This window comes from Vombatus ursinus, unplaced genomic scaffold (assembly GCF_900497805.2).
Source record: "Vombatus ursinus unplaced genomic scaffold, bare-nosed wombat genome assembly UNPS02010320.1, whole genome shotgun sequence".
NCBI lineage: Eukaryota > Metazoa > Chordata > Mammalia > Diprotodontia > Vombatidae > Vombatus > Vombatus ursinus.
In genome coordinates this window covers 7,475,775-7,501,522 of record NW_020950098.1, presented here as the reverse complement: position 1 = coordinate 7,501,522, position 25,748 = coordinate 7,475,775, and the positions used below count along the sequence as shown (strand labels likewise).

The window sequence follows — 25,748 nt, the reverse complement described above, 5'->3', positions numbered from 1 at the left end:
ATGTAGAAGTGACAAGAACCTTGGGGAAAAGTGATCGTATGATTTTGGAATCTGTAATAGTAACAGAAGAGAATGCTAAATAGCATGTACTTTGGTGAAAGCAGATTTCAAAATGGGAGGGAAAAGAAACAGGCATAATCCAATAGCTAAAAACTACTGCTTTTGATAGTTATGAGATCCTACAAAATGCAGCCCTGACTATGCAGTTATGAATAATGAACAAGAAATTCTAAGAGCATTGTAAGAAATCAGTAAGGCAAGATGAGTGTCTGAATAGGAAATAGACCATCCAGCTTGCACGTACCCACCTATTCTAGCAAAAGCTTGAAGCTTGCGCCATACAGAATAATGAAAAAATAAGAATGAAACTATAGTAAGTGGCTACTTCCACCCCCAGAACTTCACAAAGAATCTCCCAGGTGGTCATGGGCAATAGGAGTGGGGGTCCACCAGCAAAGCTAGTGCTAGTATTGGGGAGCCTTCTGGCACAACCAGTACCCTCTGAGACTCTATTTGCTGAAGCAGCAAGAATCCCTGAGAAGGCCATATAGTGAGGAGCATTCTGATGACCAGGACAGCCCAGGCTCAGAAGTTCTGAGGTCCCAAACACTATCTTTTGAGATGCCATGAAAGGCATTGAACATTCCATACTCCAGCTTGCAAAAAATCGAGCACTATAAAGATGAGAGGAGGAGAAAATACAATTGGAGGAACCCCGGGGGAAAAACCATGGTAGGGTCAATTAAATCACCCAAAAGTGCAACAGGTGGTACAGCCTAGCTCTGACATGGAGTCCCAATACAGGAACTAAATCTGGAGAGTAAATGAAAGAAAACTGTGACCAGCATTAAAAAATTACCATTTTAGAGATTCCTCAAAAGAAAAAGTAATAGTATAACAACTGCAAGCAGTAGCTTTAAGGGAAGGAAAAAGCAAATTTTCCACAAGGATTATATAAATAGCTAGAAGGAATGAAGAGATTAAAAAAAAATTCTAGAGGAAAAATTTGGAAGAATGAGGAACAGAGAAGAAAAAAGTGATAGACTTTGCCCAAGACATGGACTCCCTGAAAATGAAAATAGATGAAATAGCAATGAATAACTTCCTAGAATACCAAGAAATATTTGAACAAAATCAGAAGATTGAAAAATAGTGTCCCAAAAGTCTTAGTTTTAAGTTATTAGATTTGGGACACCCTGCAGAAGAAAACATAAAATATTAAATATTAAAACAGCTGACCTGGAAAATAGGTTAAGGAGAACTAATTTAACAATCATTGGACTCCCTAAAACCATGATTTTCTTTAAAAAGTCTGGACAGTATACTTAAAGAAACCTTAAATCAAAATTGCCCAGGTATATTAGAAACAAAAGACAGTCATAGGAGTATCATCTAAATTCAGAGTTCCCACATTAAAGGAGAACAAAACTGCTGTAAACATCCAGAAAGAAGCATTTTAAGAACCAAGGGATTGTAGTCAAAGTCACACAAGACCTGGCAGCCTATACCTTAAATGAGAGAAGAGCTTGGAATACAATATGACAAAATATATAGGCTAACCACCAAGAGTAGCATGCCCCAGCAAATAGAAGTATAAGCCTACATCATGGAAATGACACATGCTTCCTTCTTCTTGGTTTAAAAAAAAAAAGTTTGTGAAGGCAAGATATGGATTCAAAATGTTAAATATCCTATTAGGTGTGGTTGCTGTATTGATTTTCAGGGGAAGGGCAATATCAACAATGAATATGATGTAAAAACATGCATCAAAACTTTAAAAAACAAAAAATTATGAAAACTTGACAAAAGTGTCCCTTTTTTTCAGAAAAAAAAAGAGGGATTCTGGAATTAATAAACCTTAACATTTATCCTTGGCAAAATTCTTAAATTATTAAGCAAATTATTTGTAACCTTGTGGAAAAGATGGAAGCAATCATTTTTATCTATCTGTCTATCTATTTATTTATTTTTTAGGCAATTGGGGTTAAGTGATTTGCCCAGGGTCACACAGCTAGTAAATGTCAAGTGTCTGGTCTGAAACCAGATTTGAACTCAGGTCCTCCTGACTTCAGGGCACGTACTCTATCCACTGCGCCACCTATCTGCCCCCAAGATGGAAGCAATCATTAGGAATTAATATATATTCTCTAAAAAGTTATATTAAACTAAGGTAATTTCCTTTTTGAAAGGTTTACTGAACTGATAATGGAAGGAAATGTCCTAGACATAGTATAACTTATTTTAGCAAGGAGTTGTCATCATTTCTATGAAATTTAAAAAAAATAATAATAATAAAATACGGGTAAGAAAATAGTTTGATTTGATAAATTTAAGCTGGTTGAACAATTACACCAAATACTGTTAACTGATGAATCTGTTATGGTGAAGGGAAGTCTGTAATGGAGTGCTGCATACCTTTTCCCCTGCTATTGTCATCATTTTTACAAATACTTTGGAAGGATATACACACATGCGTGCACTCACACACACACACACACACACATATACATACACACAAACACAAGCTCCCTTATTATATTTTGCAGATCATAGAATCGAGATTTACAGGGTTTAAAACTGGAAAATACCTACAAGTCATCCAGACCAGCCTCCTTATTTTACAGATGAGGAAACTGAGGCATAACTTCTTTCAATTCTGTAGTGGAGATCCAGAGTTCTTTTTCATTAGTGGAGGAAAAAATGAAACTATGCAGAAATAATTCCATCCATTGGTAGAAGACAGACTTTTGTGTTCAGTCATTTTTCAGTTGTGTTCTACCCTTCATGACCCTCTTTGGGGTTTTCTTAGCAAAGATACTGGAATGGTTTGCCAGCTTATTTTACAGATGAGGAAATGGAGGCAAACATAGTTAAATGACTTGGCCAGGGTCACACAGCTAGTAAGTGTCTGAGGCCAGATTTAAACTCAGGAAGGATGAGTCTTCTTGACTATTCTTGCACTCTGTCCACTGTGCCACCTAGTTGGCCCTAGTTATTCTAACTACATTTTCCCCAGAGAAATACTAGTGAAAAGAATGTGGAACAGAGGGAAAACACTGGTTTAAAGCCCAGAGATTGGGGGGGATTTGTACCATGGAATCAACTATGTGGAGAATACAGTCAGCTTGACATGACAGAAGACCTGTCTGGTTGTGTTCAACAGTCTGCTCATCTGTTCACTGTCTGTACAACATTGGGCAAGTCATTTCATCCCTCTGGGCCTCAGTTTCCTAATATGTAAAACACCTATGTTTTGTGCATAGTTGACTTAACTATTCTCCTTTTCCAGAGATTTTATCACTATAGTAATCTTTAAATTGCTATATAAATGTGAGGTATCATTGCTAATAGGAAGCTGACCAAAGTAAAAGTAATCAAACAATTGGAAGAGGTAGCAGACTTGGTCTTGAAAAGGAAATGAAGACAGAAAAGGACATTCTAGCATATTATAACAAAGGAAACAACATGAAATTTAAGAGGAATAAATGTAGACTCTTGGATTTTAGTTTTTAAAATATCAGTTAAAGATTAGTTTAGAATTGTTTAGGCAGCCTTAACAAATTCTTTGATTCTCAGAACTAATCCCAAATTTAGCTACAAAATAAGAACTTTCTAATATTCAGACATTATTGATTCCCCCCACCCCCAGCAAACTGCTAGAGGATTAGAAGGAGGTAGAAGTCTTTCACTTAGACATAAAAACCTGACCTCACAAAAGGCTGCAATTTTCTCTGTATTCTTCTTGAAGGAGGCTGAGAGGGCTTCAGGAATGAGAGTCTAGGTCTAAGGCAGCTTGGGATAGTGAAAATGGCACAGCATGGGGTCATAGAACTTGGGCTGGAATACTGCCACTACTACTTAGCTGTGTAATCTTGAACAAGTTACTTAACTTCTGTTTCCACATCTGTAAAATGAGGGGGGGTGGAAGGTCCCTTCTAAGACTTAAATCTCCGGATTTGAGTTTGCCCACTTTTGCTTTTCTGAGCAGTTTTCTCTTTCCCAGGTCTAAATATCTCCAGTTCTTACAATCAATCTTCTGTGCTAAGGTTTTAGGGAGAAACCTTCACACCATTTTTTGCATCCATTTTCTTCTCTTCATTCATGCTGCTTCCACCCTACTAGTTGGGGCCTTTATCACCTTTTACCAGGAGAACTGCTAGTGAGGTCTCTCCACCCTACAATTTATACTCTACACACTCCAATTTATACTCTACACAGCTATATTTTATCCAAAGCATTTATTCTACTGTCTCCCTGTTTCCTCTCTAGAATCACATTTCAACTCCTTTCTTGAGTATTCAAAGCTCTTCATAACCTGACTTCACTAACCTTCTCCAGCACATAATTCCCCTTCACATGTTCTTTGGTCCAACTGACACTCCATCTCCCGCTTCCATGCCTTTGCACTGTTATTCCTTCATGCATGGAATGTATTCTCACCTTATTCCCCACTTTTAGGATCCCTAGTTTCCTTCAAAATTATCCTCAAATGGCACCTTCTACATGAAATGTTTTCTGATTTCCCTCCAGCTACTGGAGCCTCCCCTCTACCAAAAACAAAACAAAAACCAAATTCTGTATATATTTTGCGTCTATCTATAAACAAAAAGTGTGTCTGTGTGTCTGTGTGTCTGTGTCTATGTCTGTGTGTGTCTGTGTCTGTAAGCCCCTTGAATGTAGGGACTTATTTGTTCCGCTCCCCCCTTCCTTTTTTTTTTTTTAAGCACAGTAAAACTCCGTTCTCTTGGAGGTTTAACAATTCTTTAGAAATGTGTGTGTGTGGGTGTGTCTGTGTCTGTATACACATATACATGTGTATATATGTATATAAATATAAACATATATATATGTTATTCAGTAAAATTTAACTAAGAGAGGGGAAGGGTTGAAATATCCTGAATTATTTTAATTTCAAAGAGATCATGAAGATCTGGGGGCTTTTGTGTACTGTAAACTCAATATAAATTAATATTGTTACATGGCAAGCAAACAACTTTTCCTATCTTAGACTACATTAAGAAAGACATAATATCCAGAATAAAGAAGGTACTAGCTCTGTTTTCCTCTGCCCTGGTCTTCCCATATCTATAGTATTGTGTTCCTTTCTGGATACCACAGTTTAACTGATCAATACAATGATCAGTCACAACTCCAAAAGATTCGTAGTGAAACGTGCTGTCCACATCCAGAGAGAGAGTTGATGGATTCAGACTGCAGATTGAAGCATATATTTCTTTTTTCTTTTCTTTTGTGTGTGTGTGTGTGTGTGTGTGTACACACATGTATACATGTACACATATATTTTGGTATTTGTAATGGCTTTTGTTTTTCTTGCTTTTTCAATCAGTGGGGGTAAGAGGGAGGAAGGAGAGAGGATGGAAACAATTTGAATTGAAAATATAATAAATCTGAATTCAAAGAAGAAAAAAAGGATAGCTGAGCAGCTGGAATATAGCCAGAAGAAGGCAACCATGGTGAAAAGGACCAGAGATCATGCCATAAAAGGAATGTTTGCAGGATCCCCAGGGATGTGTTTAGCCCAAATAAAAGACGACTTGGGGGATACTTCAGGTTAGCCTCATTCTACTTATCCCTAAACTAGGAGCAGTGCATAAAAGTTGCAGAGAAGCAAATGTAGAATAAAGAACAACTTTTTGCTGGAGCTGTCCAAAAATGAAATGAAAGTAGTGAATTCCCCTTTTCTGCAGGCCTTCAAGCAGAGGGTGGATGTCCTCTTGTTGAAGGTGTAGGAGGGATTCTTGGTTAAGATTGAGTATACCTAAAGTCCCATCCAATTTTGTGAAATTTTTATTATTTTTATGTCCACATCACACAGTCTAGGCTGTATAGACCCCTAATAGTCCTTGGGAAACCAAGTCTGTATTTATAGATGAGAATGAGTATTAGCATAGCACTTTTATATAAGCAATACTTCTAAAGAACTTCAAAAGTTTGGTTTTTTTAATAATTTAAATATGCTCCTCCCCCCATAATAGTTTGTTTTCACTGTGTTTGTTTTTTTCAAAACACTTTTTGGAATATAGTGACAGTGTCATAAATGTGTCCAGTGTGTTCTGAGCTAAGAAATATCCCCTGCCTTTGAGGAGTGTATAGTTGAATTAAGAAATGAGGCACTGATAGCTGCAGTGAACAATATTAGGTGGTAAGTACTTTCTGAAAATTTGCCTAGCCCCTTTGGTCCTGCTGGTGTGGTGAACTCTGACTTTTAAGGCAATGGGAATGAGAACTTTTACTAGGTTGGTAGCAATGGAAATTCTAAAGGAAAAGACAGATATGAGAAGTGATTGGAGCAAACAGGAAGACACATAGTACATATTCAGATTTACAAACAATCTCATGCAATTCAAGACTTTGATGCATAGCAATAAAAGTACTTACATAAAAGGAATTACATATACAAACATCTATGAGGAAGGCCAACAGTCTCAGATTCTTACTACTTTGGGGAATCCTATAATTGATTTAATATAGAATTATCAAACTATAATAAATCTCTTTTATATGGAACCAGCTAATTCAGAGTTTCACAATAGATTTACTTTCCTCATTTTTTTGGCCAAGATGATGTTCAGATTAATTTGTATTCCCTGAGAACTCATTGATTATAAATTAGAGGGAGATACACAGGATATGACCTAGCCCAAGTCTTTTTTGTTGTTCAGTCATGTCTAACTCTCCATGACCCCAACTGGGATTTTCTTGCCAAAGATATGGAGTGGTTTGCCATTTTCTTCTCCAGCTCATTTTGCAGATGAGGAAACTGAGGCAAACAGGACTAAATAACTTGCCTAGGGTTATACAGCTCATAAGTGTCTAAGGCCAGATTTGAAGTAATGAAGATGAGTCTTCCTGACTCTAGGCCCAGCACTCTATGCATTGAACCACCTATATCCTTTCTACTGTTTCACATACTCAGTGATTTCAACTCAGAATGGGTTGAAAGAAACATGTCTTTATTTTATCTTTGACTGTTACAAAGAGATGTCCATACTCTTCATAGTCTAATTTATCCTTCAGCCCATTTGCTTCCGCTTTTTCCATACTGTTGCTCTAACAGTCATTCCTTCTGTCATGGATCTTTTCCCTTGTCAGTTTTTGTTATTTGCATACATTTTTCCTGCTACATGTACATATTATCTTGCCTAATATAATGAAAGTCCCTAGCCTTGCACTTGCTGGGTCCTTTAAAAATGTTTATTGATTGATTGATTTCCACAAGACACATTCGAATCTTCCCAATCCTAAAAAAAAACTTCTATTCACAATTCTAGGCTCTCTAGCTACTATCTCATCTCTCTCTTTTCTCTTTCAAAGTTCAACTTTTTGAAAAAACTACCTACACTGTATGTCCATACTTTCTTACTTTTCTCTCTCCTCAATTCTTTTTGTTTCTACCAGTTTAATGCTGTAAATTAAATGTGTTCTAAGGTGACCAAGGGCTTTCTAATTGTCAAAACCAGTGGTCTTTTTCCAGGCCTCCTCTCTTGTGACCTCTGTTCAACTTTCTCTACTCACTTAACTTTAGAGTCAATATTCTCCTTGGCTGGTTCCTTATCCTCTTCAAAAGTCTGCCCTTGGCCCTTTTTGCTCTATGTTCTTGGCAATCTTATTCACTCCTAGGCTTTAGCTACCACCTCTGTCTCTACTGATAATTCCCAAATGCGTATCTGCTGTCCTGCTCTCTTCAAAGCTTTAGACTCACACCCACAACTAACTAATAAAGTGCTACCTCTCATTATATTTAAAATTCACCTCACTATTTTCTGACAATGGCCAAATATACCTCCTCATTTCACTTTTCCATCTGCTGCCTTGTGTAGCTTGCACTGCCCATTGGCATGTTGATGTCACTTCCTCATTGCCTGAGCAACCAGGAGGAGCTCCAAGAGCCCTCTTGTGCTTGATCATAATGGATAACTTCACTCAGCTGAATCAACTCCAAGTGTTCTCAAGTGTGTCCTTGTTGAATGACCTTCTCTTGTCTGTGGCAAAGTAAATCTCATTTTTGATTATTGCCTGACCTGCCAATGTCTATTTTGTTCCAGTATCAGACATAAGCTACCAAGGGACTGAATCAGGCCTAGCTGAGAACAGCTTAGAACCTGATTACCAGTGCTGCCCTAGAAAGTAAGAGGATTCTGCATAGAATTGAGATAATGAATGAAGGAGGTTCTGAAGAAAGATCTGAATTAACTCTGTGGGGAAAGTTATCTATGGTGCCAGAAACAGCTATAGATGCAACCAGGCTGTACTGCTGCTGTGCTGGACCAGATACTCTCTGAGTAAATGGTACCAGATGGGGCCGGGTAAGCCATTCTGTCATTGGGCAGCTTCTGTCAGGTTTGGGCTGGACAAGTTCATCTCTTGGGCCCATTTCAAGATGTAGCGTTTATGCTGAACTGGTCAGTGCGCTGCTGGCCTGGCCTCCATCTTTAATGAGCAGCTGCAGTCTCTTTTACCTGTGATTATTGGTGAGGTTGAGTGGTGTGCATTCTTTAGCTAGAATGTTACCATACTCCTTTCAGCTAGAGTGTTACAGGGCTCTTTCTGTTAGGCCAAGACCTTTAGCCAAGGATAAGCTGAAGCTTCTTCCCTTTCATTGCCTTAGAGACTGAGGTCTGAGGCTGTTTGTCTACAGGAGACAGGAGAAGACTTGTCTGTCCTATCAACAAATTCTTCCTGGCCCAATAGCCTCTTACCTCTGTAAGTCATTCTACATTGCCTTAGGTCAAGGGATCTTAACCTTTTTATGTCATGGGCCCCTTTGGCAGTTTGATAAAGCTTATGGATTGCTCAGAATATGGTTGTTTTTTAAATTCATAATTGAAGGAAATGATAATTTTAGTTGCAAGTTAGTGAAAATAAAGATAATTTTTTTCCTATCCATGTCCATGAACCCCCTGAAATCTGTTTATTTGTTTAGAGACCGAAAACTAAGAACCACTCTGCCTTAAGATGATTCCTTTCATTCTAGTAATTTTCACCTCTCATACTCATATTTGAGAATATGTAAATTAATGGCTACAAAGGGAAAAATATGAAAGTATTTTATGCCTTTATTGCCTTGGTGAGGCATCTTCATATGCAGTTAAGGTGTAAAAAGCTGTCACCTTTTTTAGTATGAGGATTTCTGTTTTCTATCTTAAGATCTTCCCCTTTACCTTTGAAAGTATTTTGTCTTTTAGCCTCAAAAAACTTTCTTAAGTCTCACTGAGACATCCCTTTTGCAGTTACATAAGGAAATGTTCATAATTCTTGTTGTCAAGTTCATAATAATGAAATAGAATTTTTAAAAATTAAAACAATGAATAACAGAGCCATGTATAAATCCCGTGAGTGCTCCACTGGAGACTTCCTCCCGTGGTGCTTTTGAACCATCAGTGGCTACTCTTTGAATCCATGTATTCAACCAGATCCAAATCCCTCTGGTTGTATTATTATCTAATCTGCTTCGCATCATCTTTTCTGCAAGAATAATATGAAGTAGTTTATCAGATGCTTTGCCAAAATCATTCAACAGCTTTCTCCTGAATTACCTACTTGCTAAGTAATTGTTAAAAAAGGAAAGCAGATTAGTTTGCCATAACCTGCCCTTTATAAAATCTTGTTGGCTCTTTGTAATCACCATTTCTTTTTCTAGATGTTCACTGACTAGATTTTTCAAAAATCTTCTTTGCTTACTGGATAAAATCGAAGCCCCTTAGTTTTGCATTTCCAGCCTTAATTTATATTACTCCCCTTCATACACTTGTGTACCTATTGTCTTCTAGCCTTCAGGCAACTTCCCTTTCTTTAGTGAGTTCAGTACTGTCTCACAGTCTTTCTCAACTTGTGCCCTTATTCAACATACATGTTGTTAACTCAACCACCTTAAGCTCGCAGTTCCTTAATTTATCCATTTCACATGCCCTACTCCTCCACTTAACTTCAGCCACATACAGAAATACTCCTGATCTTACCATCACCAGCACATGTGCCACTTCCGTGTTCAGGAACTCTGAAATGACTTTATCTGATCACAACCTGTTTTTACTCTGCCTTACCACTCCAAACCCCGAACTCCAGCTTTACCATGACTTTTAATCATTTGACCTCTCAATTCTTTCCTAATGTATCACTGCTCTCTTCCATACATTGACCCCTTGATGAACCAGTTATCTCCACACTGTCCTCTTGAAGTCCCTTGGCCTTTTATCGTATCCCTAATCTTGCCCTGGGCAGCTAGGTGGCATAATAAATAGAGTGCTGGGTCTGGAGTCAAGAAGACTCATCTTCCTGAGTTCAAATCTGGCCTCAGACACTTAATTAGCTGTGTGACCCCTGGGCAAATCACTTAACCCTGTTTGCCTCAGTTTTCCTATCTGTAAAATGAACTGGAGAAGGAAATGGCAAACCACCCCACTGTCTTCCCCCACCCCCCCAAAAAAGAAAAAAAAACCTAAACACAACTGAAAAACTACTGAACAATAGTCTTGCCCTGCTGAGTTTCAGCCTTGGATCACTCCCACCAACTGCTGCCATTGCTTTTCCTCACATGCTGCTAAAACATGCTGGAGAAAATCATAAAACTGTAAAGGCTGGGTCCACTACAAATTTATATTAAATAACATCAAATGGGCTTCACTATGGCAAGACATTCCTTTTACTTCCTCCTTATTAACTAACATTCCATTCAACACAATGACTTTTCTAAAACTTTTCATCCTTTTTCAAACTTCCCATGGCTACATTTTCCAGCGCCTCTCTGCTGAGAACCATGCTCCATATTTTACTGGAAAAAACTGAGGCCATTTGGTGAGAGGTCCCTCTTCATTTCATCTTACCCAGATGCCTTCTGCCAAATACCTCCACTTTCATCCCTGTCTCAAATGTAGAGGTAGCCTTTCTCCTTACTAAGGCAAGCCCCTCTACATGTACAATCTTTCATGCCATCTTCTTCAGATTTCCTCCTCCATTATCCCCTCCCTTTTACTTCAATCTCTCCTTGTTTATTGGCTTTCTTTCTGCCTATAAACATTGCCTCCCCCACCTCCATATTCCAAGAACCCTTACCTGATTCATTCATCCTCCCTGTCATCCTCTATTTCTTCTCTCTTTTGTGACTAAACTACTTGAGAAGGCTGTCTATAATCAGTGCTTCTGCTTCCTTTACCCTGAAAGGTTAGGTTTTCTCTTTTTTACTCTCTGTAGTTTGACTTCCAACCTCATCATTCAACCAAAACTGCTCTTCCCAAAGTTACTGATGATCTCTTATTTGCCAAATCTAATGGTTTTTTGACAGTCCTCATCTTTCTTGATCTCTGCAGCTTTTGATACATATTCAACCTCTTCTTCTTGATACCCTCTTCTCTTTCAGTTTCCATCACTACTGTATCCTGGTTCTCCTTTTATCAGTCTGACCACTTCTCATTCTCCTTTGCTGAATCTTCATCCAGGTAATATTCACTAAAAGTGTGTGCCTCCCAGGGTTCTGTGCTAGGCCCTCTTTTCTCTACATACTATTTCGCTTGATGATCTTATCAGCTCCTATGGTTTCAATTGTCATTTCTGTGCTGATGATTGATTCTCAGATCTATTTACCCAAAACTAACTGCAAATTGGATATCTCCCATAGGACATCTTGGACTTAGTATGTCCAAAACTGAACTCATTTTTCCTCCAAAACTCCCCCTTCTTAGCTTTCCCTATTACTGACCACTGTCCTCTCAGTCATCCAGGCACACAACCCAAGTGTCATCCTCAGCTTATCACACTCTCACCCCTCCATATCCAAGTGCTGTTGATTTTATTTTTGTAACATTGTTCATATATGCCTCTTTCTCTCTTCTCATATTGCAGCCAACCTGTCGCAAGTCTTCATTTCCCTCCTGGACTATTATAATAGAATGCTGATTAGTCTCCCTTCCTCAGGTCTTTCCCACCCCAAGCCACCCTCCATTCTGCTGTCAAATTGAAGTTCAGATTCTACCATACCATCCCTCTACTCAATAGATTTCAGTGGAGATGGGTTGTAACAGGGGTGGATATGAGGGAGATGTTGGTGGGGACATGAGCAAAAAACAGAAATAGTGAGGGCAAGACAAGAATGGGGGAGAAAGTATAGTCTACTTTGGCTAGAAGGCAAAGGACATGAAGGAGAATAGAATGAGATGTAGCTGGGGAAAGGTAGTTGAAACCATCTTGTGGAGAGTCTTGAATGCTACTGGGTTAGGAATTTATACTTTATTCAGTAGGAAAAAGTTCAGAAGATTTTTAGTTTAGAAAGATGACATCAGAATGGTCAATTTTAAAGATTACTCTAGCAATGTCTGTATTGAGGAGGGGACAGATTGGAACAGGAAGACTAGTTTAAGCAGCTTTTATAGTTTAGGTGAGAAGAGATAAGGATAGAAATAGAAAGGAGGATGAGTGGATGAAAGATGTTGGGATGAATGGATGAAAGATGTTGGTGGAGGGAAAATCCAGAGGACTAAAGAACTGATTAAATGTGTGAAATGAAGACAGAGGAGAGTAAAAAGATTGCTTTGAATTAACATCAACACCGTATTGAATTTAATTGAGTTTCTCTTTGACTATTCAGATTTCGGTGTTTGACTGCATCTCAAGGTTATTTTTTTTTTTAAATGTTAGCTTATGGCATTTACAGGTATTCTAAACAGATTATTGTGGTTTTAGTTTCTGGATGCTAGTCTGCTTAAACCTATTAAAAGTTGTGGGGGGGTGAAGGGGGGGTTGTTGTAAATAAATTTGTCATTTCCTCCCTCTTCCATTATTATAAAGCTGAAAATAGACTTGTGATACTGTGGTACATTTTCTTATCATGTGCACCAGTATGGTGACGACTTGTATTTCTTAGTTTTCACCCAGTCTTTAAATAACTGTTATTTTATAGTTAAACGGCATAGTTATTTAAACACGTTCAGTCTTTGAATAACAAGTATATCCTCTTTTCACCCGTGGCGTTTACTCCTATAGAGGAAATAAAAGTTGCCATTTTGGAACAGACAAGCCCTATGTTTTGTTTTTATAAGAAATGTCAAAAGCATGTGTTATAGGAATGTGTTTTTATGCTTTGCCTGACATCAGCAATTAAGGATTAGGAAAGTAACCCTTAAAACATACTTTATGCCCCTTAGGGATTTACTGTGCATGAATTCATTTATAATTTAAAGTTATTTTTATTTTTCTGCACTAATTCTTGGTGTAACATGTTATATAAATCTTTTACCTGCTATGGAAAATTATCCTTCCTTTTATTTGTCTTAAATATTCTTCTAACTTTTAAGGTGTGCTTTCTAGTATACTTGAACTTATCTGTGTTCATTCCAGTCTTATCTCTATCTTCATCTTTCCAAATGGATGATTCCTAAGGGTTTTTATTACATATCCTTATTCATGTAGAGAAAGAAGCTCCTTGATCATTTTATTTGCCTCTTTCTGGCTTTTTTCTCCAGCTCTCAAATTTTTCTTTAGGTATAGTTAATAGTTATTGTTAATATATAGTTAATACATGACTGAAAATACATTCAGTCATATATAGTTAATAACATAATATTATTCTAATTTCAGACTGCTACTTATAAATAAATGGCATGCCTGAATAACAGATGGCCACATCTGTTAACCTTAAACATTTCCCAGTCAAATGTAGATAAAATACTGCTAGGACAAAGTATAAATGTTGGAAACAAAAGTATTGCATTGAGTCTTTATTATAGGCAAAGAAATGACAGATTTCTCCTATGTTTAAGATTATTTGCATAATGTATTCTATTAGTAAATTTTTTTTGTTGCTTCATGTCTTTTTTTTTTTAATCATGATTTACCTTTAAACATGATCAGGCACTTTAAAAAATGTGTTGAATATTTGGTTATCATAATTACTGCTTGGAGCAACGAGTAGAGTGCCAACTTTAAAGTAAGGAAAACCTGGTTTCAAGTATTGCCTCTGATTCATACTGTCTGTGTAACCATGTAAGTGCCCCACTCCTGGACAAGTAACCTTGTGCCCCAGGCAACTCTCTGAGACTAAGGTGCAGAGTAGGTTTTGGTAGGGAAAGTTTACTCATTCAGTGTTTGCCAAAAGAATGAAATAACCATTAGCCATGTTCGAATTATTGCTTATGTTGATTAATGGATTCAGTTCATTTCAACAGCTCTTTATGGAATACTTGCTATATTGTTAACACTGTGCTAGATGCTGCTGGGGAGGGTTACAAAAGAATTATGACTCAGTCCCTCCCCCTCTAAATAGTAGTCATTTGGAGTCTTTCAGTAATAATACTTTATACTTAGATAGTGCTTTTTTCCCCCCCTAATAACTTTAAGTGCTTCACCATAATTTTCAGTAATCCTTTGAGGCTGTTAAGAATTTATGAAGGAAAAAGGGGAATGTTTTTTGAGTGTCCCTATATTGCCAGGAGAATGATTTTTTTGTTTTAAACTGGTTTTCTTTAACATTTTTTTTCTTTTCTTTTCTAGGTATTTAGTGGATAGTCGTTGGTTCAAACAGTGGAAAAAATATGTTGGGTTTGACAGTTGGGACAAATACCAGATGGGAGATCAAAATGTGTACCCTGGTCCCATTGATAATTCTGGACTCCTTAAAGGTTATTTATTATTGTCTTCCTTAAGTAAGGCTGTCAGTGTGTTAAATGAATTAATGAATTAGACTTTTTTTGCATTATAGATTTCATATATTGGACCTGATATGCCAAAGTATTCTGTATCACTATTTTTGTTTATTTATGATGAAGTTAGTATCTTATTTTGAAAGAATATAAGTATTTGACTTTATTAACTTTGATAAAATGTGGAATATATGTATTTTGAAAAGATAATTGAAATAAATGTGAGCCTGTGTTGAGTTCCCAGTTTAAATACGTGTGTCCCTCACATAAAAATACCACCATCTCAGTCCTGTAGCCACAGGAACTTCCATTCTCTCCCTTAGTGCTGAAGCTTAGTGTTACCTTTCTTTCTTATCTTCCTTTCCTTCTGACTTAGGCTCCTAACCCTTAGCTTTTCCTCCCATCTACTATACCAGGGCCCGTTCCGGTCAAGGATTAGATACAAGTTGAAAAAAGACAGTATAATCCTTTGTGACTCTCCTGTTACTCCTCTTTTGTCCCCTTGCTCTTCCATTCTTCCTCCTCCCCACCCTCATCTCAAGCCCCAGTATGGTATTCTTACCCCTCCATTCCCTATGTCTTTTTTACTTCAGACCTCCATCTTAGCTTTTGGGAACTGTTTAGGACAGCCTAAGTCTGTTTATTTTTCCTGAAATGTGATGAATTTTAATGTAGTCATTTGTATAATTAAAAAATTCACATTTCTGTAGCATTTTAAACTTTTAAAAGATGATTGCCTTACAACATCTTCATGAGAAAGAATATAATAAGCATTACTCTTCTCATTTTACAGATGAAGAGACCTGAAGTTCAGGGAGGTTAAATAATTTGCCTAGATTACTTATCAGTTAAGGAATTCTTAAATGCTTTGTATGTGCTTGGCACTGTCCTAAGCAAAGACAAAAGAAAAGCAGTCCCTGCCCTCAGTGAGTTTACATTCTAAGAGGAGAGCCAGCATGTATAAAGATGAACTATGTGTGAACAAGGCACACCCAGAGGAGATAACCAGTGACCTAGGGTGGCAGGGCACCAGGAAAGTGAACACTTTGAGCTGAGACTTGGAGAGCTAATGATTCCAAGTGCATCATTGCTTCCCACTTCTTGGACAGAGAATCAGGAGAAACCATACCCAGACAGCCCCCTGTATTCTTTGTCTTCCCCTCGAGGGTCTATGTAAAAAAGACAAAGAAGGACCAGTTTAATAGGGTGCATTTTAAAATGCCTGGGTCCTTGATTTAGGGATTGGGTGAAAGCTTTGAGACTGTTTTGTTTTTAAATGGGCTTAGAAAAAGAGAAACCATGGTCTGAAACAAAATTCATTTACCACATTAAAATTTGTACAAGACTGTAAACGTTATCTCATTTGAGCTTCATAACCCTATGAGGTAGGAACTGTAGGTATAATTATCATCATTTCACAGAGGAGGAAACTGAGACTCTGATGTTGTGACTTACCTGTGGTCATACAGCTAAATAAATATCGTAGCAGAATTTGAACCTAAGTCTTCCTGACTCCAACTCCCAATCCTCTATTCACTCCACTAGTTCCAGCCCATCCTCAGACACTTACCAGTATTGTCCAACCTAGGTAAGTCACTTAACTTCTGTTTGTCTCAGTTTCCTCAAAAACGGTAAAATGGGGATAATAATAGCACCTGCCTTGCAGGGTTGACGTGAAGATCAAATGAAATAATATTTGTAAAGTATTTAGTACAGTGCCTAGTACATAGCTGGTGCTAAATAATAATAACAACAATACTAGTTAGCATTTGTAATATAAATAAATACATATTTATATGATTCAGAAGCATATAAATTCTTGCTTATTCCCTTTTCCCCTTTCTTAGTAGGTGGGGGGTAGTATAAAGGAAAGCGTTAGGCCAGTACTTGACGCCAGCAGAAGAAAGGAGAGAAAGATGACCAAGGAACCAGCTAAAGCCAAGTGTCCTGAGGAGAATAGCAGCATAAACTCCAGCCCTTTCCTCTCTGCAATCTTCACATGCTTTCCCCTGCCTCTCAAACATCTCCCCCAGCCTTTTCCCAGCCAGTGATAGCTATCACTAGTTGCTTGAGGGCCATCCTCCTCCCCATTATCTAGCTGGACTAGAAATCCTTTGATGAGGAATCCTTGAACCCTCCACTACAGTAGGAGGTGAGGTCTTTACATGCCATATTGAATCTCTGAATACTTCTTCCTGTAGAGACATTGTTACATACTATAGTTAGGTTCTCTAATATTCTTGATACGTTATTATGCTTCTGATACATTAAGGGTTTAAAATGGGCATTTATACGATATTGTAAGCCACCTGACCACCATTTATAACATTGTTTCTATGGGGAAATGAATTCGAAGTTCCAAACTGACAAACTTTTAAAACATAGTGAGTTGAAAACTGTTTTATGGTCATATAATGTAGAATTCATATGTCATAAGGATATAAAACAATCACTTGAGTTTGGGGGACTTTTTTTTGTTGGGGGGGGTTGGTTTTTGAATTTTTTATTGGTGAGGCAATTGGGGTTAAGTGACTTGCCCAGAGTCACACAGCTAGTGAGTGTTATGTGTCTGAAGCCAAATTTGAACTCAGGTCCTTCTGACTCCAGGGCCGGCGCTCTGTCCACTGCGCCACCTAGCTGCCCCTAGTCACTTGAGTATTATAGGCTAAAATTAATCCTGCATTATTTTTCTCCCTTCAAACATATTCATAAATTTGGAGTAACTTATTTTCCTGCTGTGGGGCATGAATATTTACTAAATTAAATTAAGTGAGTCATTGTGTAACATAGGCTTTTTTGTTGTTTTGTCTTTTTTAAATATTAACTGGGAAATTCAGCTTTAAAAAAAATTTTTTTTTTCCACTTTAGGATGAGTGTAACCTTACTGCTCATCTGTTTTGCTTGTAGACAAGTGACATTTAGGGACAGTCAGTATTTTTGGTCTTCATCTTCTATACTTCCTGCTCCCATAATGCCCACTGATTTTTCCATTTCTAATATCTACCTCCTGATAGTACTTCTTTTGAGGGAGGAGAAAAAGAAGGAGCATATGAGCTAACTGGCAGGTATTTTTTAAACAAATGAGTCACTCAATCAATAAACATTTATGAAGCATTTACTATGTGCCAGGTGCTGTGCTAAATTGATGTGGATGTAAATATGAAAAAAAACAGTCCCTGCTGTCAAGAAGCTTACAATTTAATGAGGGAAGACAATCCACAAAAGGAAGCTGAAAGGTGGAAGGGAAGGGAAGGGAAAGTACCTGGGGCATGTTGAGAAAGTCCAGGAAGTCCCAAAGTAGTTCAGCCAGGTTAGAAATAAGGAAATGTTCTGAGCTAAGCTCCCTCTTTAAATGAAAGAGTTCATGGCTCCACCCTGCAAGCAGAAGAACGGAGGATGGTGGTGCTTTGGAGTGCTAAGGTTGATGGGATCTTGAAGGGTGATGAGATTTCCCCAATAATGAGCTGCTTTGGGCTTGATGGCTTCTTTTGAGAGCCCTCAAAGTACTGCAGCCAGTTGAGAAATGAAGAAATCACTTAGTTGATCATCGGTTTGAGGGGTCTTGATATTGATACTACATGTGAGTCTGTTACACTTAAAATATAAATATTTCTGCTGCTTTTCATTAATTGTTGGGGTACTCGGCCATTTGGAACATAGAAAATGTCATGAAAGACTATCTCTAGGTTTATTTCTTGTTATGACTTTTTTCTTTCATGGAGAAAAAGGATTATGTAGCTTTTTAAAAAAAAACTGCTTCATTCATGATGTAAATTTTTTCACTAAACAGTTTAGCAGTAACAGTGACAGGTAAAAAAGACATCTAAATACATAAGGAAATATTTAGAATTTGCAAAAGTAGCTCTTAGTCCTCCAATGGATAAATAATTGAAAGAATACAGGCAGAAAATTTTCAAAAGAAAACACATTGTTTATAATCAATTAAGAACATGCTCCATCTGATTAATCATCAAAAGAGATTCAAAACAAAGCAAAGTTTGCAGTTCCACCTCATACCCCTAAGATTGGTAAAAAATAATTAAAGTAAAGTCAGTGAAACTCAGTACTGAAAAAGTTTCAGCAAAATAGGTTTCTCTATTTTTTCTTGGGCTGTTCTGTTCCCAAAGTTCCTACCATACTAGGTAACTGTATTTTGGAACATTATTTGAACTTGAACTTTAAATACAGAGGTATAGACACAATTGGTTTCCAGCAAAGGGCTAGAATATAATTACTTTAGCACTGTATTTTTTCCTTCAAAATTTGTAAATTTATAATATATCTTTAAAAGAAACTTTATTAAAACACAAATATAACTATGCATGTGAGGTGACCAGATCATCTTGAAAGTATTCCTCTTTAGTATTACCACAACTACTTTTTTTAAAAAACATTGATTTATTCTGAACTTGAAATAAAACAAGCATTTCCAATAGGATTATAGCTACTTAATTTAGCATTAAATCCCTGGGATAGTCCGCCTTTGAAATTTCATTCCAACAGAAAGTTTGAGAGTGGAATTTAGATCTGCAACCAGGTCACAGATTAAATATCTGATAATGTATATAAAGTATTTTTAACTATGTTATTATTATAATTAACACCTTAACCTCATCCGTTGGGGGAGGGATCTAGATCATGTATGGGCCATTTGCAACTGTCAAATGGTAAAGTTTGAATATGGACTGTCCATCTTTAATTATGCTTTTTGCCTGCTGAATATGTGTGTGTATGCACACGTTTATATATATATACACATGTGTATATTACATATATTTTGTATGTGTGCATACACACATATATACATATACATATATACACATATATATTACATATATTTTGTGTGTCATACCTTTTCCTTTTAATCGTTTAAAATACATTTTTATATATTTTTAAAGTCAGTTCCTAAAAGACTAATCCAGCTAAACATTATCATTTAAATTTCATAATTTTCCAGTTAATTAATAATATCTAGTTTCAGATGTGCACATTTTTATCTGTATTTGGAAACTTCTTGTATTTAAAAGCTACTATATAAAAAATGTAAGCAAAAAGAATTAGATTGTGTTTATATTTTGAAACATGTATGTCCTAAAAACATTGACATGAATACTGTCACATCATTTATGTATTAAGGGTAACTTTTCTCTCACAGATGGTGATGCTCAGTCCCTTAAGGAACATCTTATTGATGAATTGGATTATATCCTATTGCCAACTGAAGGCTGGAATAAACTTGTCAGCTGGTACACATTGATGGAGGGTCAGGAACCTATAGCACGAAAGGTAACTTTTAAAGAAAAGCGAACTCAGATGATAGTATGTGAGTTGAGTGTTTTGAGTATCTGAAAATACATTTTTTTTTGTTTTGTTTTGTTTTTGCTAGGCAATGGGGCTAAGTGACTTTGCCCAGGGTCACACAGCTAGTAAGTGTCAAGTGTCTGAGACCAGATTTGAACTCAGGTCCTCCTGACTCCAAAGCTGGTGCTGTATCCACTGCGGCACCTAGCTGCCCCTCAAAATATGTTATTGAAGTATGTTAAATAGTAAATAGTTTTGAAATCATTCAGATTGTAAAACTAAGTTCATTTAAATAAAATGTTCTTTAAAGTTACTTATAAAATTGGCTTTCATAGAATTGGATTTTCATTAACATAGAAGCGTGTCAAAGTTGAACAGTAATCAAGATTTATTGTTGTTGCAGAATACAATACTGAGAATCTTAATATGGAATTTTATATATTTTACTTTCTAAAGTTTTGTGATTACTTTGTTGGTAGAGTCATGATTTTTTCTCCCTGAACTATGAAATTATTCTTAAAAGCAAAGGTCAGTGCTATACTTTCAAGAGTGCCAGGCACTAAAATATCTTCAAATAGATTTGCCAACTTTGTACAACTGGTGAGTTTTTCTCACTGGGGGCAGAAGTCTCTTGGAAATATGTTCTGTCATGTATGTTTTCTATTAAGGATGAATCACATTCAGTGTATAGGTCTGCTGAGGTAAGAAAGCTAGTAGACTAAATTTATATAATTTACTTCCAGGTAGATTCAGTTATTTGGAAATGGTGATACAAAACTAGTGTTGATAATTATTATCTGAATATGGGAAGATTTGCCAACCCTGGAACACTTCTTTTTAATCAAGGTTGAATATGCAGTTGTTCTTAATTAGAGCTTTTGCCGGAGAAATAAGGCTTCAAGTTTTGCTTTGCAGCCATTCCAAAATTGAAAATTTTGGCGCTTAGAAATTTTGGTGATAAACTGGTATGGTTGAATAATGATGGTATATTCTGGTTTAGAGAATTTCTGGTTAAGTTTAACCCATTTAAAGAGGTTTATTAAAAAAAATGCTGTCTCTGATGACTTTCACTGACACAGCAATCATAGAGGGAAAAATAAAATCTTTCCTGAAACTTTAACTCTCAAAGCTTCAGACATGCATGAGAAATGACAAGTGTTTTAAAAAGAAAATTCATCTCTCCAGGAATCAGTTTTTTTCTTCCCCTGAGGTGTTAGCCTAGATTATATCTTAGGTCCCTTTCAGCTCTAAAAATTTGTAGTTCTGTGAAATATAAAAAGCTACTATTTTGAAGAACAGGGAAACAATTAATTGGAAAGTGCTTTGAAATAATCAGTGATTATAAATCTAAAGTATCAGTGGATTTAGAGCCAGAAATTACATTAAAGGTCATCAGATCTAATCTCTCTCAATTTACAGATGAGTAAACTGAAACTCAGTAAGTATAGTGACATCCAGGGTCACACAGGTAATAAGGGTTCAAATCCAGGTCTTCTGACTCCAAATTCAGTTTTCTTTCTATTATACTACTGTGCATAATCTCATACTTAGCAGAATAAACTATTAGGTAAATCATTGTTTTTGTTCTTGGATTAATATATAATTTCTGCCCAATAAAGCGATAGAAAAATAAAAGTTGTGGAAAGCTTCAGGATCTTTTGGGAAGCGCTAGTCACAATGGTTAATAATTTAACCCAGGCTCCTCTAAAATTATTTTTTTAGATGTGTTTTATTTGCCACAACCAGAAAATACCTACCTCTGTTTTGTGACCATTTTTGCTGGCAGTTAATATAAAGTCTGTTAGGATGATTTTTCATTCAACAGATATTTATTAAATGCTTCACGCTTTGTCATGAAGAGGATATGAAGGTAAATAAGGCAAAAGTCCTGTCCTTAAGAAGCTTATATCTAGTCAGAGAATAAGACTTCCAGGCCATCATCCCTACTCCAATCTCACTGTCTTCCCTTTCCCAATATCAATCTATAGTTAACCATTTCCACTCTGCATTCTCCTACAGTTTCCAATCCATCCCCCAACCCCCATTCTCTTAATGCTCACACCCTGCTGATACCTACCCCTGGATTATTGCCACCTTCTATTTTGTCCAGCTCAGGAGAGAGACTCGGACTAGATAATATACATCTGTGAGTCATTTGTATAGAGACAACAGTTAAACCCATGGGATTTAATATGGTCACCAAGAGAGAGATTGTAGAGAAAGGATAGAATAGGGCCCAGGAAAGAGCCTTTTGGTATTCCCAAAGCTACCTCCACATGTACCTTGATCCCACCCCCTTTTGTCTCATTTTGAAAAGTGCTACCACAATCATACCTCTTTTCTCTAATTTTCTTAAGCAGTAATTATTACACTAAGAGTGAAGTGTGAAAGAGGGGTACAGATACTCTTGTACTTGAACAGGTAGCTTTTAAATTCATATTTTTATCTTCTTGGTTCTAAAATTGATTTTTCTTGTCTATTTTTACTACATAGCACAACTGCCTTGAGTTGTTTACTACTTAGTGTTTTTGTGTATTCATGTATTTTTGTATGTTGTCTCCTCTACCTAGACTAAAAAGTCCTTGGATTGGGACCTTATGTTTATTTTTATCCCTTAAATACCTAGCATAGTGCCTTTCACTTAATAAATCCTCAAAGAATTGATGGATAAATGACTTGTGGATTCTTATATGTTAATATGTATACAAAGTAAATATAAATTATACCATTTTTAGTATTAGGAAAATGTTAGTAAATTTATATATCCTGGTGTAGTATAAGGGTTTTTTTTGTTGTTTTGTTTTTAATCTATATCCATCTTCAGTGTTATACTCTATTCTTTTTTATTGTCTACTCAGAAAACAGTATAAAAGAATTTGCAATATGTTGTATGACAGTTACTTTAATGTGGTTTCTATTTCCAGATAGTGGCAGAATGAACTTTTTAATGGACCGTTAAATTTAATATGTTACTACTTTTCAAGCTTATGGGAAGATATTCTAAAATTTTATTATATAGTTATAAAGGCAATCCAACCTCATTCCATACCATCACCTTAAGCCTTCTAGGTTTCAGTAATCTTTTTGTTTGTTGTTGTTATTTTTCAGTCAGAGTTATGAAACTGTTTTGCTTTGAACCACAGAAGATTATTTCACATTTTGGAAGTAAAAACTTTACAAAAGAAAAAATAACTTTTTCTTAATGAAAATTTAAAACCAAAATATGGCATTGTAAGAAGATTGTATTGTGTTAGGATCTAGAGGAACTCAGATCCCCTATATACTCTACAGTAAATCTTTCATAGTAAAGTGCTGTAGAAGGAATAATAATTAAGAAATTTCAAGAGTAACAGATATAAGCTCCTCCATCCAGTCTAGGGCCATGTAAAAGGTCTGCCAGAATCATCTGGAAGTTCTGAGGATAGGCAAACCAGCGTATGTGAAATGCAGAATGCATAGCAGCCACATCCCACATCAGGAGACAAGGCCAAACCAAACCCCACCTGAGCCACTGCAGGAGATGAAGGGCAGACTGGTGTCCAACACATCCAGCACAGGACCTAGCCAACCTGCTGGTGCCCCAGAATGAAAAAAGACCAGGACTTAGAAAGCAAAGCATCTGAGTACTTGGAGGCCTGCTTACCACCTCAGTCAAAAACACCTGGTTAGATGGGATCTGTCAGGATCACTTCAAGAGATAGAACCAACTAGGGTTCAGGAATGTACAAGAAGAAGACAATGAAGAAACCAAGGCCAAAGCACCTGAGTCAGGTTACTAGGACACTGAGCAAAAACCTAAGAGTCCATTCAGATGGTAGGGCCTACTCTTAACTGCTGTATTCAGGACCAAACAGGACCTCCAAGAATACTGGAGAGAGCATAGTCTGGCCCAAGCGCAAAGCCTCAATGTAGAAACTGAAGCTAGAGTTATGAGTAACACAAGAAAATGTCAAACACAATGAAAAAATACGAACTTGAGAGAATCCCAAGAGGCAAACCCAGAAGATACCACATGCAAGTATACTTTGAGAAAAAAAGAATGTCCTTGGCCACAAGGACTGCAAGAGTACCTGGGAGAAACAAAAAAGAGATACAAAATATATTGTTTGAAAAAAAAAAAAAAGACAGGGAAGAAAGAATGGCAAAGGGAACTAATATCTTAGAACAAATAATAAGAAACTTTACCCAGGAATTGAATTCCGTGAAAATTAGAATGGGACAGATAGAAAATAGTTACTCTTATCAGAGAACAAGAAATGTTAAAACTAATTAAAAAATTGAAAATACAGAAGAAAATGGAAGATATATTCTCTTGCAAACCTGGAAAACAGGTCAAGGACAGATAATCTAAAAATCATCAGACCACTTGAAAATCATGACTAAAACTAAAAATAGTTTAAGCTTTTAGGGGTTCCCCCTATCCCCATTTTTAGTACATCTGACCTAGTATATTAGTCTAGGAAGAAGTAATCCAGGTTCTAGCTAGGGGAAAAAGGGAACAAACATTTACCTACCACTTTACCACAATGCCTACCACTATGCTAGTCACTGTTGTAAGTACTATATGGACATTATCTCATTTGATTAGCAATCTCCGAATGGAATGAAAAATAAATTTATTAGCTTAGATTTGGTTGTGTGTTCAAACTCAGTGAGGTAAAATTTTCTACTTCTGTCTTCAATTTTTTTTTTTTGAAATATAGAATCAGAATCTTGAAGTGGAAGCAGTTTTTAGAATTCATCTAGTCTAACGCATACTTAAAACAGGAATCCTTTCTCTGATATCCTCAGCAGTTGACCATCTAGCCTTAACTTGTAGCTATGCAGAGAAAGCTCATACACTCAAGCAGTTTATTTTACTTTTGGACAGCTCTGACATTAGGAAGTTTTTCTTTATATGAAGATGAAATTTTCCTCTGAATAAACATTGTCCATTGGTCTTTAATTCTACCCTGTAGTCATAAACAAATCAATCTAATCAAGCTGTTTCACATCGATAGTCCTTAAGACAGTTGTCATGTTCGTGTTATATTTAGCTAAATATCCTCAGTTCTTTCAGTCTGTACTTAAATATGACATGGTTTCAGCTTCCTTCTGGTCACCTTCCTTTTGTGTATACTATACTTTGCCTTAACCAACAGAAGCTATTTAGAATGTAGGGTGTTTAAAAGTTGTTAATTCAGTAGTCAATAAATATTTATTAAATGTTTACCCTGTGTCAGGCACTGTGATGAAAGCTAGGGATACAAATAGGAAAAGAGAAAGACAGTCCCTGCCCTCAAGGAGCTTACAATCTAAGGGGGAAGATAAAACAAAAGGGTTGGGGAAGAAGTCCCAAAGTAATACAGCCCAGCAAGAAACACAAGGAGATATCTGAGCTGAACTCTCTCCTAAAATAGAAGTTTGGAATTCATGACCCTCCCCTCCAATCAGAGAGTCCTAGGGTAGTGAGGAGGTGGGGTATCAGAAATGATGATTTTTACAGGGTGATGAGGTTATCTCAGTAATGAGCTTCCTGGAGCCTGCTGAAGTCCTTGCCTGAAGATGTGGTAAAAGAACAAAGAGTTAATATGCAGAGCCTAAATCCATCTAGAATATAATATTGTGCTCAATTTTGTGAATACTCTTATCTGAAAGGTGGAGGAATATGAATCTCAAAGCAGCAGATACTGATGTTAGGGGCAGTTTTTATGTTGAAATCATCAGTGTTGCTACTTAATGGTCTAGCACAAGATTTATCTTCAAAGACTGAAGCTGTGTAGAGGAATTTAAAGAATGAACAGGTCTCGATTTCAG

The 25,748-nt window shown here is 36.6% G+C and overlaps 1 protein-coding gene across 4 annotated transcripts in view; it reads left to right on the top strand.

The window, feature by feature from the left end:
* The window catches only part of USP15 (ubiquitin specific peptidase 15), a 157,309-nt gene that overhangs the window by 18,807 nt on the left and 112,754 nt on the right, over positions 1–25,748 (top strand). For all 4 annotated transcript variants that reach the window (XR_003568433.1, XM_027854170.1, XM_027854169.1 and 1 more), the window contains exons 2-3: positions 14,503–14,630; positions 19,807–19,937. Coding sequence is in view for 3 of the 4 variants with exons in the window: in XM_027854170.1 (XP_027709971.1) it covers positions 14,503–14,630; positions 19,807–19,937 (259 nt within the window). In the remaining variant the exon portion in view is untranslated. The remainder of the gene's footprint in view (positions 1–14,502; positions 14,631–19,806; positions 19,938–25,748) is intronic.